Raw genomic sequence first — 16,998 nt, forward strand, 5'->3', positions numbered from 1 at the left:
ACAGTGATTTCTTGGTTATGATTTCAATGACACAGGCAACAGAGGAGTATACAGACTCCCTAAAAAATAAAAAAATAAAAAAATTGTATATCCAAAGACAATGTAAACAGAGTTAACAGTTACTAATAGAATGGGATAAAATATTTCCAATTGCTATATCTGAAGGTATATTAATATTCCAACTAGAAATCCTAAAAATTAACAACAATAAAGGCAAACAATACCATTTAGAGATAGGTAAAAGACTAACATAAATAATGAATCTCCACAGATAACCAATCTTAATTGTCTGTTGGATGGAAACTCTTGTTTCTCTGGTTCTGGTGAGTGTTACCTATTTCTTCTTTGTAGTTAATCTCTTTGAGTATTTTCTCTAGTGCTGGTTTTGAAGACATAAATTCCTTCAGTTTCTGTTTGTCATGGAAGCTTCTTATTTCCCCATCTAATTTGATAGAAAGTTTTGCTGGGTAGGAAATTTTTGGCTGGAAGTTGTTTTCTTTCAGAGTTTGGAATATGTTACCCCAAGCCCTTCTGGCTCTCATGACTTGGTTTGGGAAGTCTGGAGTGATTCTAATTGGTTTGCCTCTGAATGTCACTTGGCCCTTTGTTTTTGTTGCCTTTAAGATTCTCTGCTTGGCTTCCACATTGGTCATTTTGACAATTATGTGGCGTGGGGATCCTCTTCTCTGATCCTGTCTAAAGGGAGTTCTATAAGTTTCCTGGACCTGTGTATCAACCTCTTGCTCTATGTTTGGAAAATTTTCTGCTATTACTTCTTTGAAGAGATTGTTGATCCCTTTGGTTTCACTTTCTTTTCCCTCCTCTATTCCAATTATTCTTAGGTTAGCTCTCTTAAACTGGGCCCATATTTCTTCAATATCAGATTCCTGCTGTCGGATATTTTTTCCTAGATTAGAAACTATGCGTTCATTTTTTGATTTCTCATCTTCTAAGAGCGAGATTCTGTTCTCCATGTGTTCTAATCGGTTGTTTGTGCTTTGAATTGAGGCCTTTACTTCATTAATTGCATCCTTTATCTCTTTTTGGCTCTCTCTGAGTTCTTTTCGAAGCACCTCTATTATTTCTACAGTTATTTTCCTGATTTGATCTTCTAGAAATCTCTGATTTTCTGTTTTATCGGGTTCTGATGTTGTGGGGTTGTGGGCATTCATTGCTCCAGTATTATTCCTCTTTCCCATGATTTCCGATGTTTGTGCCTTCTCTGGGTTCTTCCCTTGGGTCACTATGACTTCCCTTAAGGTGTTCTGGATCTCGAGTCAGTAGTATCTCGGACCCCACTACTCCTTTACTGGGTTTTATCACAGAGTCTCCGACCCAGAGGGTCGATAGAGGCTGCTTTAGACTGTGGGGGGGGTGCCAGGTTGCACGTTCTCCTATGGTGTGATATCTCTGCCACCGCCCCTCCCCCACTGGGTCAAGTCCCAGGGAGTATAGTACTGGGATTTCTCCTCTATGGCCCACAATTTGACTCACTGTTCTTGAGTACGCAGATGTAGCTGTACTGGCCTCGCTGAATTCGCTGCTGCTGCCGCCGGTGGCAATATGGCGCCGCTGCTACGCCCTCGGCTATGGGGCTGGCGTTTTTTTTCTTGATTTTGATTTCTACTTTGAATCCCTGCAGCGTGTGCTGAGCTCGGCCACTGGGAGCTTTAGATGCTCTCTGCGCGGAGAAATCCCACCTAGCTGTTCCACAGTGGCTCACCTCGGCTTGCTGTAGCCGTCCCGTGAATTCGCCGGTGCCTCCGGCAGTATGGCGCTGCTGCCGCGTCTGCCGCGTCCTCGGGAGCGAGGCCGGTGTATCTCCTCTGTGGCTCTGTTCTCAGTCCGCTTTCTCTCTGGAGCCTGGTGATTTTTTGTTTCACTGGTGATGGTGTTTTCTGGCTATGAAAGGCGCTGATTTTGTGGTAATGGAGATTTGTTGTTAGCGGGGCTCTTAAGCCCCGCTTTTCTCGGTCGCCATCTTCCCGGAACTCAAATATATATTTTTGATAGGTTTCAGTACAGTATAGTTATTTTCCTTATTAAGGCTTAAGTTGGCCTATCTCTGGTCACTGGAGGAGCTCTTCTTCCAGTTCCTAAATCTTTTCAAAGTGACCTGAAACATATTTAAAAACTTACATGCTATTTAGTATTTTAAGATGTTACAGGCTCATCTTGTCTATTTTCTGCTACAGACATGCTTTCAGCCATTTCTCCAAAAAACCATTTTTTTTTTTTTTTGAAACAGTGTCTCACTAGGTTCTTGAAAGTGTTACTACTTGTTACCAGTTGCTGAGACTGTCCTTGAACCTGTGCTCCTCCTCTCAGCCTCCCAGGTGCTAGGAGTGGGTCTATACCACTGTGCCTGTTAAAACCCTGGTTTCTTTTAAGAAAAGGGATATTGCAGAATCTCAGTCTGGTGTGGGTATTAAGGATGATTATTCCCGCTGGATTGGTCATTGTTTCTGGGCCTTTTAATTGTACATAGTTAAGATTTATTCTGTGTGTTCATGCTGAGATACACAGAATATTTTGGTTCTTAGAGCACTTAAGAGATTCTAAAATTCACATATCTTATAAAAATTTATTTGCTTTATTCCACATTACACTTAAAACAGTAATTGTACTATTATCAATTATTACTTGTCATATAAGTAATTACACCAATTATTACTTATATGCTTACTATATTAGGCTATCTATAGAATGTTTCAAGTGAAAAGCAAAACTTTCAAGATTGATTGCCATTAAAAAAATATTTTAATCTACTCATTTTCTCAGTACAGATAAGTTAATTGAAATTGAGTCAGTTTAAGATAGGTTTGGTGGTACATACCTATAATTCCAGCACTTGTGAGGCTGAAACTGGAGGATCAAGGCTCAAGCAGTATACGCTCTCAGCAATTTAGGAAGGCCTTATTTCAAAACAAAACATAAAAAGGACTGAAGTGTAGGTTGGAGTTAAAATGCCCTTGGAGCCAGGCGTGGTGCACGCTTGTAATCCCAGCATTCAGGAGGCTGAGACCAGAGGATCGTGGTTCGAGGACAGCCTCAGCTACTTAGCGAGGACCTCCATAACTTAGTGAGACCCTGTTTCAAAATAAAGAATAAAAAATAGGGCAGGGGGTTTAGCTCGGAGCTTGAATGCCCCTGGGTTCCATCCCCATACCCAAATAAATAAATAAATTAATTAATTAAAATGCCTCTGGATTCAATCTCCAGTAATTTAACACATACAGACACACGTTGAGTCATTTATATGAAAACTCTTACACATTCCCTAAGATACAATTCAAATGTTCTTCTCTGGGATCTTTGAAACTCTAAAAATTATTTTTTATCCTATGCTCCCATGATGTTTTATGTATTTTATTTTTCTTGTGTTGTAAATATTGTTTTATCACAGGTTCCCTTTCCTCAAAGACTAATAAATTATGAGAAATTCTGATATTTTTGTTTTACAATAGTGAATTTAAATAATAATATAATATTTAAGTTTGAAGTTTATCCATTATTTTATGATGCAATAATTGCTATTTAGGTTTGTAATTATAATGTTAGTCTGTGCTATCTTTGAAAATGTCACATTGTACTTAAAAACTGTTTTTAAAAAATGAATCTCTAACAATCAAAGCCCATTATTTTAGATTTGTTATGTGTTTACTCATTTATTTTTAAGGATCAAAGTAATAATGAAATTATGATTGGAGTGATGTCAGGAGGAATTCTGATTTATAAGAACAGGGTACGAATGAATACCTTTCCATGGTAAGAATTTCATCAGTATTTTTTAAATCATTATATTACCAAATATCATTTATAGTAAATAAAGTTACCATTAACTATTTTAATACTGTCAGCTTACTTGTGGGTACAATTTATACTTTATCCTGCTGAATTTTAACCTACGAGAAGATACCAAAATAGTCTGTTTATTTCAACATGGCTTATAAAAAAATATTCTTCCAGGCACAGTAGCACACAACTATATTTTCAGTAAGTACTTTGAGAGGCTGAGACAGAAGGATTACAGGTTTGAGGCCAGTGCACAGTAACTTAGCAAGACCTTGTTTCAAAATAAAAAGAGTGCTGGGGATATAGTTCAGAGGTAGAACACCGTGAGTTGAACCCCCATTTCTTGTCCTATATACATAAAAATAAGTATTATGACTTTTCCCTTTGAGACTCTCTAAATATATACAATTGTAATATTAGAATTTATTGTATGCCTTCTCCCATGTTAAGTATAGTATTTTAAATATAATATTTCAATTAAACATGCATTGGAATGCTGGCTTACTAGCTGAAACATAGACATGACTAGTGCAACAAAAACCAGTGCTACCGTGGTTTAAATTGGTGCAAGCAAAGTATGGTTGCTCCATGGTGTTTGAAATTATTGTTTGTTTTGTCTTATTGCTCTGCTGTCTCTAGCATTTTGTCTTTGTTCGTTATTATTTAGAATGAGTCACTCCTGTTATTTTTATGTTCCAGAATAAGAAAAAAAAGAGAGATAGGCTTTTCCACTTCCCTTTAAGAGGATAACTTTAAAATTATAAAAAATCAGCTGGGCGTGGTGGCGCATGTTTGTAATCCCAGCATTTGGGAGGCTGAGACCAGAGGATTGTGGTTCGAGGACACTCTCAGCTACTTAGTGAGGCCCTTTGCAACTCAGTGAGACCCTGTTTCAAAATAAAGAATAAAGAATAGGGCAGGGGATGTAGCTTGGCGGTGGAATGCCCCAGGGTTCCATCCCCAGACCCCCACACACACAAAAAAAATATATATATATATATATAATTTTGATTATATCTAATGTATATGTAATGTTGAGGGAGGGTGATTGATTTAGTCAAGGTGTTTTTTTTAATATAATGATTTTTTTCCTTGAAACAAAATTAAAATTAATACAATTATATTAATCCTTAAATACCTCTTAAAAGATTTGATCCTGATCTTTCAGTATTTATTATTTTTATTTAATAGGTTTTTGCATCTAGTCACTTTAATAACACTTTAGTGGGAATATGATGGCTAACAGAATCAAATATTTTACAAACTGTCACAACTTTGGTATTAAAAAAAAGAAATTTTCTGGATAAGTCACAAAAACATGAATAATACAATAGAGAATTGGCAAGATGTGTTTCATCAAAATTGGAAACTTTTAGCTGGGTGTGGTGGCGCACACTTGTAATCCCCGCGCTTGGGAGGCAGAGACAGGAGGATCGCACAGGTTCGAAGCCAGCCACGTGCACTGGCTTAGGAGACCCTGTTTCCAAAATAAAAATGTAAAAATAGGTCTGGGAGTGTAGCCCAGAGGGAGAAGGGCTTCCAGGAACCCCAGTACCACAAAAAAAAAAAAAAAAGAAAGAAAACTTTTATTCTTCATGATACCTAAGACAATGAAAAAGGAAGATACAGTATTTTGGAATGACTGTAAATCCTGAAGGGTTTATGTGTAAAATATGTATAAAGATTTCTTGTTGCACAACAGTAAGACAACCTCATTAGAAATAATAGGTAAGGTATTTGAATAGACATTTCCACCAAAGAAGATATACACATGACAAATAAGCACATGGAAAAATTCTCAGTCATTAATGGAATGCAAATTTAAAATATATATACCATCTACGTAGAATAGCAGTTTAAAGAGACTGACAGTACCAAGTGATGGCAAAAAAAAAAAAAATCTCCTAGAAATCTCCTGTTACACATGAGAATGTGAACAAATGCAACAACTTTGGGAAAACAATTTGGAAGTTTCTTTGAAATTAAAAACAGATTTACCATGTAATCTAGCAATTCTTTTCCTAGATATTTACTGGGGAAAATGTAATCTCATACAAAGATTTATACATAATATTCGTAGCTATAGTATTATGTTAACACAAGATCAAAATCCAAATTTCTATCAGTTGAAAAGATAAATTGTGGTACATAATTAAGAAAAAAAAGATACTGAACCTTAAATCATGGGTTCTTGCTGTCTATTATAAATATTTTCCAAATGTATTACATATCCACACATGTATTACACATATCCACAAATGTATTACACAATTCCACACGATGGAATTATGCTCTGCATAAAAAGAAATGAGCTATTGATAAAATAAATCATATGGATGATCCTACCCTCAAAGCACATACTAAGTATAAGAAGTAAGATAGAGAAGACTGTATTACTCTTTATATTTGTGTGAAATTCTTAAATACATAAATTACAGATTCAAAAGATCTGTGATTGTCCAAGGCTGAAAATAGGAGAAGTCTTAACCACAAAGGAGCGCTAAAGGAACTTTTGGGGATGAAAGAACCATTACTTATTGAATTTTGTGGTTATTACAACTGAACAAATTTATTAAACTCATTAAATGGTTCACCTAAAATTGGCAAATTTATTTTATATAAAGATACCTCTGTAAAACTGATAAAACCAAAGATCATGTAGTGTTTCATCTCACATCTTTTAAATATTTTCTGTGTAACCAAAATTGTAGCATGATCAGTGACTAATACAAAACAAAGACATGATTCCTAGGTCCCTACCTTCAAAGTGCAGATATAGCATGCAAAAATTAATTTCACTTTTTATTTTGTACTTTGTCTAAATTTCAAAATTAGAAATAAATTCTCTTCAGAAGATTCTAGAAGAGCATTTGGCAAATTACTGTGGAAACAAAAATGAATGCAATCTTTTTAGAGTATTTTATTAACCCTGTGATACTTGAGATGGCTTTTAGAGAATGAGTCGAAATTTCCTCAGTTGAAAGGGGACAGTGAATATTATTGAACTCATTTAATGAATGTAGAGTATTCAAGGTAGAAGTCCTGAACATGGCTAGTTCATGAAATAAATGATGGGATATTTGCTTGCTTTTTTCTTCTTTTAGTTTGAGGAGAGAAGCAAGAGAATAAGAATTTAATGATACTCCTTGAGAAAGGAAGAAATTGAATTCGAATTGTGAACAGTCTTATACATTTACATTGTCATAGAACATGTGATATGTAATACATTTGGGAAATATTTACAAATAGACAGCAAGAACCCATGATTTAAGGTCCAGTATCTTTTTTTTCTTTTTCTTAGCGGTACTAGGGATCAAACCCAAAGTCTTGTGCATGCTAGGCAAGTGCCGTACCACTGAGGAATGAATACCCACTGTCCTTCTAGTATCTTTGATAGCCATCAGATTTGTAGACCTATTTTTACAAAGGCTATATATAAGTACATGTGGATGAGACCATATTAATCTCATTACCATTCAGATTAGTATTCATAGAATTGTCATTACCTTTAAATTTATATTTTAGCAAAATACTATGTAAATTACCTTAGGAAACCATAAAATTATGAGAACTGATTATTATAGGTACAATATTGTACCATGTGTATTTCATTACTTCTATTTCTTATTAACATTAAAAATAAGATGCTTAGGCTAAGAACTAAAATTATTGAATTTCTAATCTAAACATTGGAGGTTAGAGCAAGAGTGGAAGTTTAAGAACTTAATCATTAATTTTAGTGTAATTATCAGTAACTGAAACCCTACAAGTTTAGTATTATTAACATTTTTTAACAGATAGTAAAGGAAAAATACCAGAGCAGTTGGGTGGCCCAAAATTAGATAACTATGTATGAAGCAGAGATTTAAGCTCAAGTCTTTTGTCATTCTCCAAAACTAGACCTACATGTAGAGCAAATAGTGTATGTTCCCTCATATATATTTTCCAAGTGTGATTATCCCTAAATTATCTAGCTCAACTTCATACTTTAGAAAAATGTTGGATAGCAAAATTAGAGATTCATTGGTTCTATAAAAGTGTACTTTATCAAAATCAAAGACATCATTAAAACACTGAAAAGGGGAAAAGAATTCTAATCCCCAGACTGACCTGTAAAGGATTTACATGTTTACAGTCACATTCCTTACAAGAAAAAACTGATTAAAAATTAAATCAGCAACTCTTCTTAGAGTCTTCACAGAATTGAGAATGCTGGGTCAACTGCTGCTTTGAAAACTGGAGAGAGATGAATACAGAGAATGACCAGCATTAGAAAACTGGTAGAGCTGGGAATTGTTAGGAATACTTGAAGGGTAGTTGACAATTCCTGGATAGTGAGGGAATCTGAACTAGATTGAGAGGTCAAAACAAAATAAAATAAACAAGGCCCGGGTGTGGTGGCACATGCTTGTAATCCCAGTACTCAGGAGACTGAGACAGGAGGATCACAGGTTCAAAGCCAGCCTTAGCAACTTAGTGAGGCTCTCAGTAACTGAGTCAGACCCTGTTTCCAAATAAAATATAAAATGGGTCTGGAGGTGTAACGTGGAGGGATAAGGGCTCTGGGTTCTATCCCCAATACCACATAGAGAGGGGGGAAGGGAGTGAGAGAGAATAGCATTAGGCAGAGAGAGAGACAGAGTAGCATTAGGCCGGGCGTGGTATAATCCCAGCGCTTGTGAAGTTGAGACAGGAGAATTGCACAGGTTCAAAGCCAGCCTCAGCTACTGAGTGAGGCTCTCAGCAACTTAGTGAGATCCTGTTTACAAATAAAGTATAAAATAGGTCTGGGAATATAGTCCAGAGATAGAAAAGCCCCTGGGTTCCACCCCCAGTACCACAAAAAATGGTAAGCAAACAAAAAACTACTGGGAGAAGAACCCCGAGCCTTAGGAAAACCCCAGGTACCTCTCCAGGTCCTCAGGATGAAGATTTGGCGGGGGAGGTCCACTAATGGTCTGGCAGGAGGAAGGGAAAAGTCACTTATTTTGAAAGATGCTCAGACCTTTCTGTTCTGCTTAGTGAATACCTGCCCTTAGGGAAACTATTTTGCCAGCAAGTAACCTAAACTTGAGGTTCCTCAGAACCTTACCAAAAATGAAGGGGGAGGTGCTTCTGCTTTTTTGTCTCACGTAAGGAGAGGGTGAACTGAGAAGCACTGAAGATCATAACCAGACCACAAACCCACTGAGACATAATCATTGGATTAAAGAATGAGTCCTCCCAATGCTGCACTTTTATACCCATATCAGAAAGCTCCTATATAATAACGGGGCTACAACTGAAATAACTGTAAGATTCAGACTATTTACAGAGTCTCTAGGGAAACTAAAACAAAGATATGAAAGGGAATTGTAACTTCTTTTACGTAGTTTTTTGTACTTATAGTTTGTTTATAACAAACAGTAAACATAGCCTTTCCTCTTGCCAGATTAACATAGAACTTCAACTAAAGGGATATTTACCCCAATTTCTATTATTCAGTATGTCATATCAGGCATTCAGCAAACAAATTACAAGGCATTGCTGAAAGGCAAAAAACACAGAAGAGGCAGGCAAGCATCAGAACCAGATTCAGGTATGTATATGTATTATCATACCAGGAATTTAAAGTGACTAATTAAGTGCAAAGAACATTGATGGAAAACATATACAACATGCAAGAACTGATGAGTAATGTAACCAGATAGATGAAGGGATCAAATAGGAATGCTTGAAATCCAAAACTCGCAAAAGAAATGAAGAATGCCTTTGATAGTCTCAATACATTGTATATACAACCAAAAAATAGTCGTGTCAGTATAAACTTTCCAAATTGGAAAGCAAAGAGGAAGGAAGGAAAGAAGGAAGGCAGGCAGGCAGGCTGGCCAGCCCACCAGGTAAGGAGAATACCAGAAAGAGAATAGAGATAAACGAATAGGCTGGGTGTGGTGACACACACCTGTAATGCTAGTACTCTTGGTAAGCTGTGACAGTAGGATCACAAGTTCTCGCCCAGCCTTAGCACTTTTAGCTTGACTCCTGGAAACTTGGTGAGGCTGCTTCAAAATAAAAAAATAAAAAGGGCTGGGATATTTAGCTGGGAAGTAGATTGTCCCTGGTTCAATCCACAGGACAGAAGGAAGAAAGGAAATGAAGGCAGGAAATAGAGGTTGATACATTTCCAAAATTAATGACACAGATCCAAGAAATTCAGAGAACACTAAGCAGGTTAATATTCCCCAAATTTTATAGCTACATATAACATATTGGCACTGCAGAATATCTAAGACAAATTTTTGAACTAAGAAGCAAGTGGCAACAAGATCTTCATAGAGGAACAAGGTTAAGAATGACATTGAATTTTTCTTCATAAACCATGCAAGCAAGAAGAGAATGGAGTTATTATTTAAGAGTGTTGAAAGAAAAAGCCCACTAACTTAGAAGTCTGTAATTCCTTTCCCTTTCAGAAGCAAAGAGAAGACTTTTTCAGACAAAAATTGAAGGAATTTGTTGCTAGTAAACTTACCTTGTGGAAAATGTTAGATTCTTAAGAGAAAAGAAACATTTACATTGAAAGAGATTATCGGTCAGCCTCAGCAACCTGTGAAGCCCTCTGCAACTAAGTGAGACCTTGTTTCAAAATAAAGAATAAAATAGGGCTGGGATGTAGCTCAGAGGTAGAATGCTCCTGGGTTTAATCCTCAGTACCACTGGGGGGAAAAAGGAGAAAGAGGTTATCAAAGTGGATTTTTAAACAACTTTATTAATATTACTAATATACTCTAAATTCACTTATTAAAGTATATAATTCAGTGGTTCAAAGTATAGCTTATATTGTGATAGCACCATAATATAACTTTGAATCCTTTTTTCTTAACCCTGAAAGATACATTATAATCATTAGGAGTCACTCCTCTTCCCTTCCCCTGTCTCTTAGCCAACTCCAACCATTGGCAACTCCTTCCTTCCTTCCTCCCTTCCTCCCTCCCTCCCTCCCTCCCTCCCTCCCTCCCTCCCTCCCTCCCTTCCTTCCTTCCTTCCTTCCTTCCTCTGCCTGTCTGTCTGTCTATCTGTGAATGGATGTGCCTATGGTTAAATGAGATCATAATGCTTTGTGTCCTTTGTGACTGACTTTCATTTAGCGTGTTTTTGAGCTTCATCCATAATGTAGCATATGTCAGTACTACATTTTTCTTTGTTCCTGAATAATATTCCTTTCTGTGGTCATATACCACATTTTGCTTATCAGTTCTACCTTTTAGCCATTAAGAGTGCTGCTATGAGTATATGTGAGTATGTTTTTGTATGGACATATATTTTCATTGTAGGGCTCATGCACCTGGAAGTGGAATTTGCTGAGTTTGCTAAATTAGTTTTCAGACATGACTACATTACTTTCACTCCCACCAGCAGTATATATAAGTTCAACTTTGCCGTATTTTCCCCAGCACTTGTTGTCTGCCTTTTTATTACAGTCATTGTGGTGGATGTGAAGTGATAGCTCATTGTAATTTTTATTTACGGTTTACTAATGGCTAATGATCTTGGGCATGTTTTCATGTACTTACTGTTCTTTCATTTCTCTTTGGCTTACTCAGAACAGATTTTTTAAAAGTCAATCTGCATACTGTTGATAAAAGAGATATCTAAAGCATAAAGAGAGAATGGTTGAAAGCAAATGCACTGAAAAAGATAAGCCAAGAATATAGAAACCAAAAGAAACATATATATATATATATATTTTTTTTTTTTTTTTTTTTTGCAAGTCTGGGGATGGAACCCGGGGGCAGTCGAACTCCGAGCTACACCCCCTGCCCTAGTTTTTATTCTTTAATTTGAAACAGGATCTCACTAAGTTGCAGAGGCCTCACTAAGTAGCTAAGGCTATCTGCAAACTGTGACCCTCCAGTCTCAGCCTCCTGAATGCTGGGATTACAAGCATGCGTGACCATGCCTGGCTTTTATATAGCATTATTATACAAAAATAGATATTTCAATATTTTTATTCACTGATGTTTTTGGAGAAAACTATTATAGCTATATACACAAAATAGGTTTACAATAAAATACAAATTCCACAAAATAGATTTCATGCCAAAGAACATCCAGTGCAAGAATTTTCTTTTCTTATGTGGTACTTTTGTGTAATTTGTGAAATTGGGATGATTTGAAACACTTAAAAATTTTCTTAATTTAGAAATGAATAGAGGTTTTTGTTTTTATTGCTTATATGACAGCTCATAATGGAAATTAATTTCTAACTTCTAAAATATATGTGGCTCTTTATAGGATTGAAAAATAAGGTACCTGGTAACATTGTTTTCTTAAATATAGTCTTAGTTTTTTTTTAGTGGTACTGGCGTTCCTGGAAGCCCTTCTACCTCTGGGCTACACTCCCAGACCTATTTTATATTTTTTGAAACAGGGTCTCTTAAGTCAGCGTGGCTGGCTTCGAACCTGCGTCATCCTCCTGTCTCCACCTCCCAAGCGTGGGGATCACAAGCGTGCGCCACCATGCCCAGCCTAAATATAGTCTTAGTTTTACCCAATCTTTTTATAACTTTCTGGAAGTAATGTCTTCTGTCATATGACAGAAGAATTATCCCATATTGTTATGTCCCTGTTCAGTGAAAAATCTGGAAGTAAATAAAAATTTTCAAACATAAAAAACAAGCACATATCTCTTATTCCTACCTTCAGCAGTCCATTTACCTTGATAGGTGACTGAGGTGTGAGAGGTTCATTTGGAATGCTGAGAGCTTCATGGATAAATAGGATCATGAGTCATGGAGATCAAAACTTAGAATTATCATGAAAAAAATGTTCATTAAAAAATTGAGACAGAATTCCAAAGCAAGTTCTGCTAAGTAAGATTGAATGTCATAGGCCTCATGATCAAGTATTAAGGTCAAAATGATCATTTATTAATATGGTGGTAGTAAGGAGACAAATCGATTTGACTCATTGATTATACTAATGGATCGTTGAGAATTCATAGTGTTATGTGAGTTGTGTATAAGAAGAAAACCAATGTAGAAAGGTGAAATAAAAAATATATTAGTATGCCTTTTGTATGTCGGGGGTGCAATATTGGGAATTGGACCTGGAGGGAGCCTTGCAAATGCTAGTTGAGGGCTCTACATTCCTAGCCCCTTAATTATTTTTTTATTTCCAGACAGTCTTACTATGTTGTTTAGGCTTGCCTTGTCCTCCTGCCTCAGCCTCTTGAGTAGTTGGGATTGTAGGTGAATACCACACCTGGTTATAATTATAGTTTTTATTTTATACTGAGAATTGAACTAAGGGGTATTCTACCTTTGAGCTATACCGAGCTATACCCCCAGTCCTTTTTTTTTTTTTTTTTAACACAGGATTTTTCTGTTACTGAGACTGGCCTCAAACCTGTGATTCTCCCCTCCCAGTCTCCCAAGTACTGGCATAACAAGTGTGTGCCATCACACCTGGCTTATAATTATGCTTTTTTTTTTTTTTTTTTTTTTTTGCAGTATTGGGGGGTAGAACCCAGGGGCATTCTACCTCCGAACTACAGCCCCAGCCCTATTTTTTTATTTTTTATTTTGAAACAGGGTCTAACTGAGTTGCAAAGGGCCTCACTAAGTAGCTAAGGCTGTCCGCAAACCATAGTCCTCCTGTCTCAGCCTCCTAAATGCTGGTATTACAAACGTGCACCACCACACCCAGCTACAATTATGCTTTTTTTTTTTTTTTGGTGGTGCTGGGGGTGAAACCCAGAGGCTTTCTACTTCCAGGCTATACTTCCAGACCTATTTTATATTTTATTTGGAAACAGAGTCTCACTAAGTCACTGAGAGCCTCACTAAGTAGCTGAGGCTGGCTTTGAACCTTTGCGATCCTCCTGTCTCAGCCTCCCAAGCATGGGGATTACAAGCGTGCACTGCCACACCCGGCTATAATCATGCTTTTAAAAATCAAATAAAAATGTTTCTAGGGCCAGTGCATAATACTGAAATTTTTATTTTTCCTCAAGTATCACAGTTTTAAAGAGTAAATAACTATATTACTGATAAGTTAATTTTTAATTTGTAACAAATATTTCTCTAGATACTAAATTGGGAAAAAGAGTTTACAGTAGGTATTTTGATAAAATTCTCTACAGTTGAGTGCATTAATTTTAATTATTTTTTCATGAAATAAAACATTTAGATTATTGATATACTGTACTTATATAGAGAATACATGGTAAATGTTTATTACAAATATAAAAAGTCATTATTGTAGTTACTTCTTACTTTGTCAATATTTTATTTTCATTCAACACTTAAGATATTTCAATTTATTCCCTTTTGTCCAGGTTGAAGATTATAAAGATTTCTTTTAAATGCAAACAGTTTTTTATTCAACTTAGAAAAGAATTGGTGAGTATTGCTCCCACAATTATTGGTATAAATGAAATCTTTTAAGAAATATCTAGTCATTAATGACAGACTCTTTTACCACTACAAGTGAAAGTATAGTTAATACTGTTGATAACTACTGAGGTAAATAAATTCACTTCTTATGGCCAGGGTGCATTTTTTTCTTCAGTGTGTCTGTGGTTCTGATTTAAAGTTCTTCTAGACATTTCTTCTGTTCTTTCTTGAACCTAGAAACTGATTTCTTACACATGATGTTCATTGTCAGTTCAGAGTCCATTCCTAATGGCAGTAACAGAACATTTTCTTTTTCTTTTTTCTTTTTTCTACTAAATCTACTGCACTTCCTTTTGTATAAAAGCTTATTTCATTTTAGGAAACAAGTTTAGTTTCTAGGTCATGAGCTTATAATGTATTTTCTCCCTGTGTTGAAGTGATAGTGGCCTTTTTAGATATAGGTACAACAAACTGAATTTTCATTGAAATTACATTGTTGGAAGTAGTTTCATCTATCGTAACCTTATCTTTTTACTTATAGTTTAATAGAAATGCAAATTTTAAGTTGTTGGTATGTGTACATGTATATAAAATGTATCTGAAACATTAAAAATATATTTGAATTAAACTACATTTTATCAGAGTAAATTGATCTACTCTGTTACTGGTTTATCATTTACATTAACAAAATATAGAATTTTCTCTACTTGGTATTGGGGATTGAACCCAGAGGCATTCTGCCTCTGAACTATACCTTTAACCCTTTTTAATTAATTAATTAATTTGACGGAGGATCGCGCAGGTTCAAAGCCAGCCGCGCGCGCTGGCTTAGGAGACCCTGTTTCCAAATAAAAATGTAAAAATAGGTCTGGGAGTGTAGCCCGGAGGTAGAAGGGCTTCCAGGAACCCCAGTACCACCAAAAAAAAAAAAAAAAATTCATCCATGTCATTGCACATAGAATATTTATTCTATTAATATACGGTATTCTATGGAATCAATGCCCGATACTTTATTTATTCATTCTTCTGTTAATGTCAACCATTTTCATGTTATTTAATAATTCTCTTAGGTATGTGTTTCCCTGGAATTAGTAACAGCAACAAAAGCCAACTAGTAATTCATTAAAGGCAGTGTATAGGTATACTCTGCAGAGGGTTCTTGTTACTATTTTCTTACTAAAGCGTGTGTGTGTGTTTTTCAGTTGTACTAAGGGCTGACCTCTGAGCTACACGCCAGCCCTTGTTTGGTTCTTGTTTTAAAACAGTCTCTCTAGGTTGCTATGAGTCTCTCCAACTTGATATGGCTGACCTTGAGCCTTCCATCCTCTGGTCTCAGTTCCCCAAGTACTGGTATTATGGATGTGTGCTACCATACCTAGCTGTCTTTTTGTTTTTAAATACTCAACCTTCATAGAATGTACTTATCTCTCAGTACAACATTTTGTGTCCATTGTTTACTGTTTGGGGATAAAGTTACATTCTGAATACAGTGAATAGAATGTCAAAATCACATACCGGCTTCTTCAAATGTATGCCAACTTTCAAAACAGGGGAAAACATATGAATCTTAGATACTGTTGACACTGAGAAGCATTACTGCATCATACTTACTATAAGATAGTCCCTGTCAATTTGCATATGTTTATGGTATATGTTATAACTTGTAAATGATGTATGTTGATGTATACAAATCAGCTGTTAACCATAATTGAGAATTAAGTTTCTGGTGGTCAAGAAGTAATATTTTAAGCATATTAACTTATAACATGATACTGTACTGCTTATAGTTGGGTATTTTACTGTTGTTTATTCATGAAAAATATCTTTATGACCTTTTGATAGACAAAGATGTCTTGAACAGGACAAAGATAGAAACCTCAAAAACAGATTGGTTATTTGGACTATTTTTTAAGTTGATAACTCTTCATAAATGATATTTTTATTATTTTTTATTATTATTATTTTATTTTTTTTTTTTTTTTTGGTGGTACTGGGGTGCCTGGAAGCCCTTCTACCTCTGGGCTACACTCCCAGACCTATTTTCACATTTTTATTTGGAAACAGGGTCTCCTAAGCCAGCGCGCGCGGCTGGCTTCGAACCTGCGTGATCCTCCTGTCTCTGCCTCCCAAGCGCGGGGATTACAAGCGTGCGCCACCACGCCCGGCCATAAATGATATTTTTAAACGAGTGAAATAACACACACATGCACACAAGTTCCTGATTTTAATAGGGAAACTATTAGAAAAAAGCTAGTAACCTAAATGCACTTCAAATAAGGATGTTCATGTGGCCATGAACATGAAAAGGTATTGAACCTCATTAGTCATCAAGGAGGTGCAAGTTATAACCAAAGTTTGCTACCTCTATCCACCAGGACAGCTAAGTAAAAAGAACTGATAAGGCCGGGCGTGGTGGCGCATGCTTGTAATCCCCGCGCTTGGGAGGCAGAGACAGGAGGATCGCGCAGGTTCGAAGCCAGCTGCGCGCACTGGCTTAAGAGACCCTGTTTCCAAATAAAAATGTAAAAATAGGTCTGGGAGTGTAGTCCAGAGGTAACAGGGCTTCCAGGAACCCCAGTACCACAAAAAAAAAAAAAAAAAAAAAGAACTGATAACCAACCAGTGATTGGTTGGTTAAGTATATGGGGCATGCACTACTGGTGCAAGGGAGTATATATCGATCTTTTGCTTATTTTCTTTAAAGGGTCTTTTTCTTTTTCTTTTCTCTTTTTCTTTTTCTTTTTTGTCTTTTTGGACTGGGGATCGAACAAGGCGGTACATTTGCCAGGCAAGTGCTTTGCCACTGAGCTACATCCCAGGCTATATCGAT

At 36.2% G+C, this 16,998-nt stretch overlaps 1 protein-coding gene across 1 annotated transcript in view; it reads left to right on the forward strand.

The window, feature by feature from the left end:
- The window catches only part of PTPN4 (protein tyrosine phosphatase non-receptor type 4), a gene marked incomplete at both ends in the record, with an annotated part of 165,389 nt that overhangs the window by 55,998 nt on the left and 92,393 nt on the right, over positions 1–16,998 (forward strand). The window contains 2 exons of the mRNA XM_080688801.1: positions 3,680–3,768; positions 14,111–14,174. Coding sequence (XP_080544927.1) covers positions 3,680–3,768; positions 14,111–14,174 — 153 coding nt within the window. The remainder of the gene's footprint in view (positions 1–3,679; positions 3,769–14,110; positions 14,175–16,998) is intronic.

The sequence above is a fragment of the Muscardinus avellanarius genome (assembly GCF_963383645.1).
Source record: "Muscardinus avellanarius genome assembly, chromosome: 2".
NCBI classification, from domain to species: Eukaryota; Metazoa; Chordata; class Mammalia; order Rodentia; family Gliridae; genus Muscardinus; species Muscardinus avellanarius.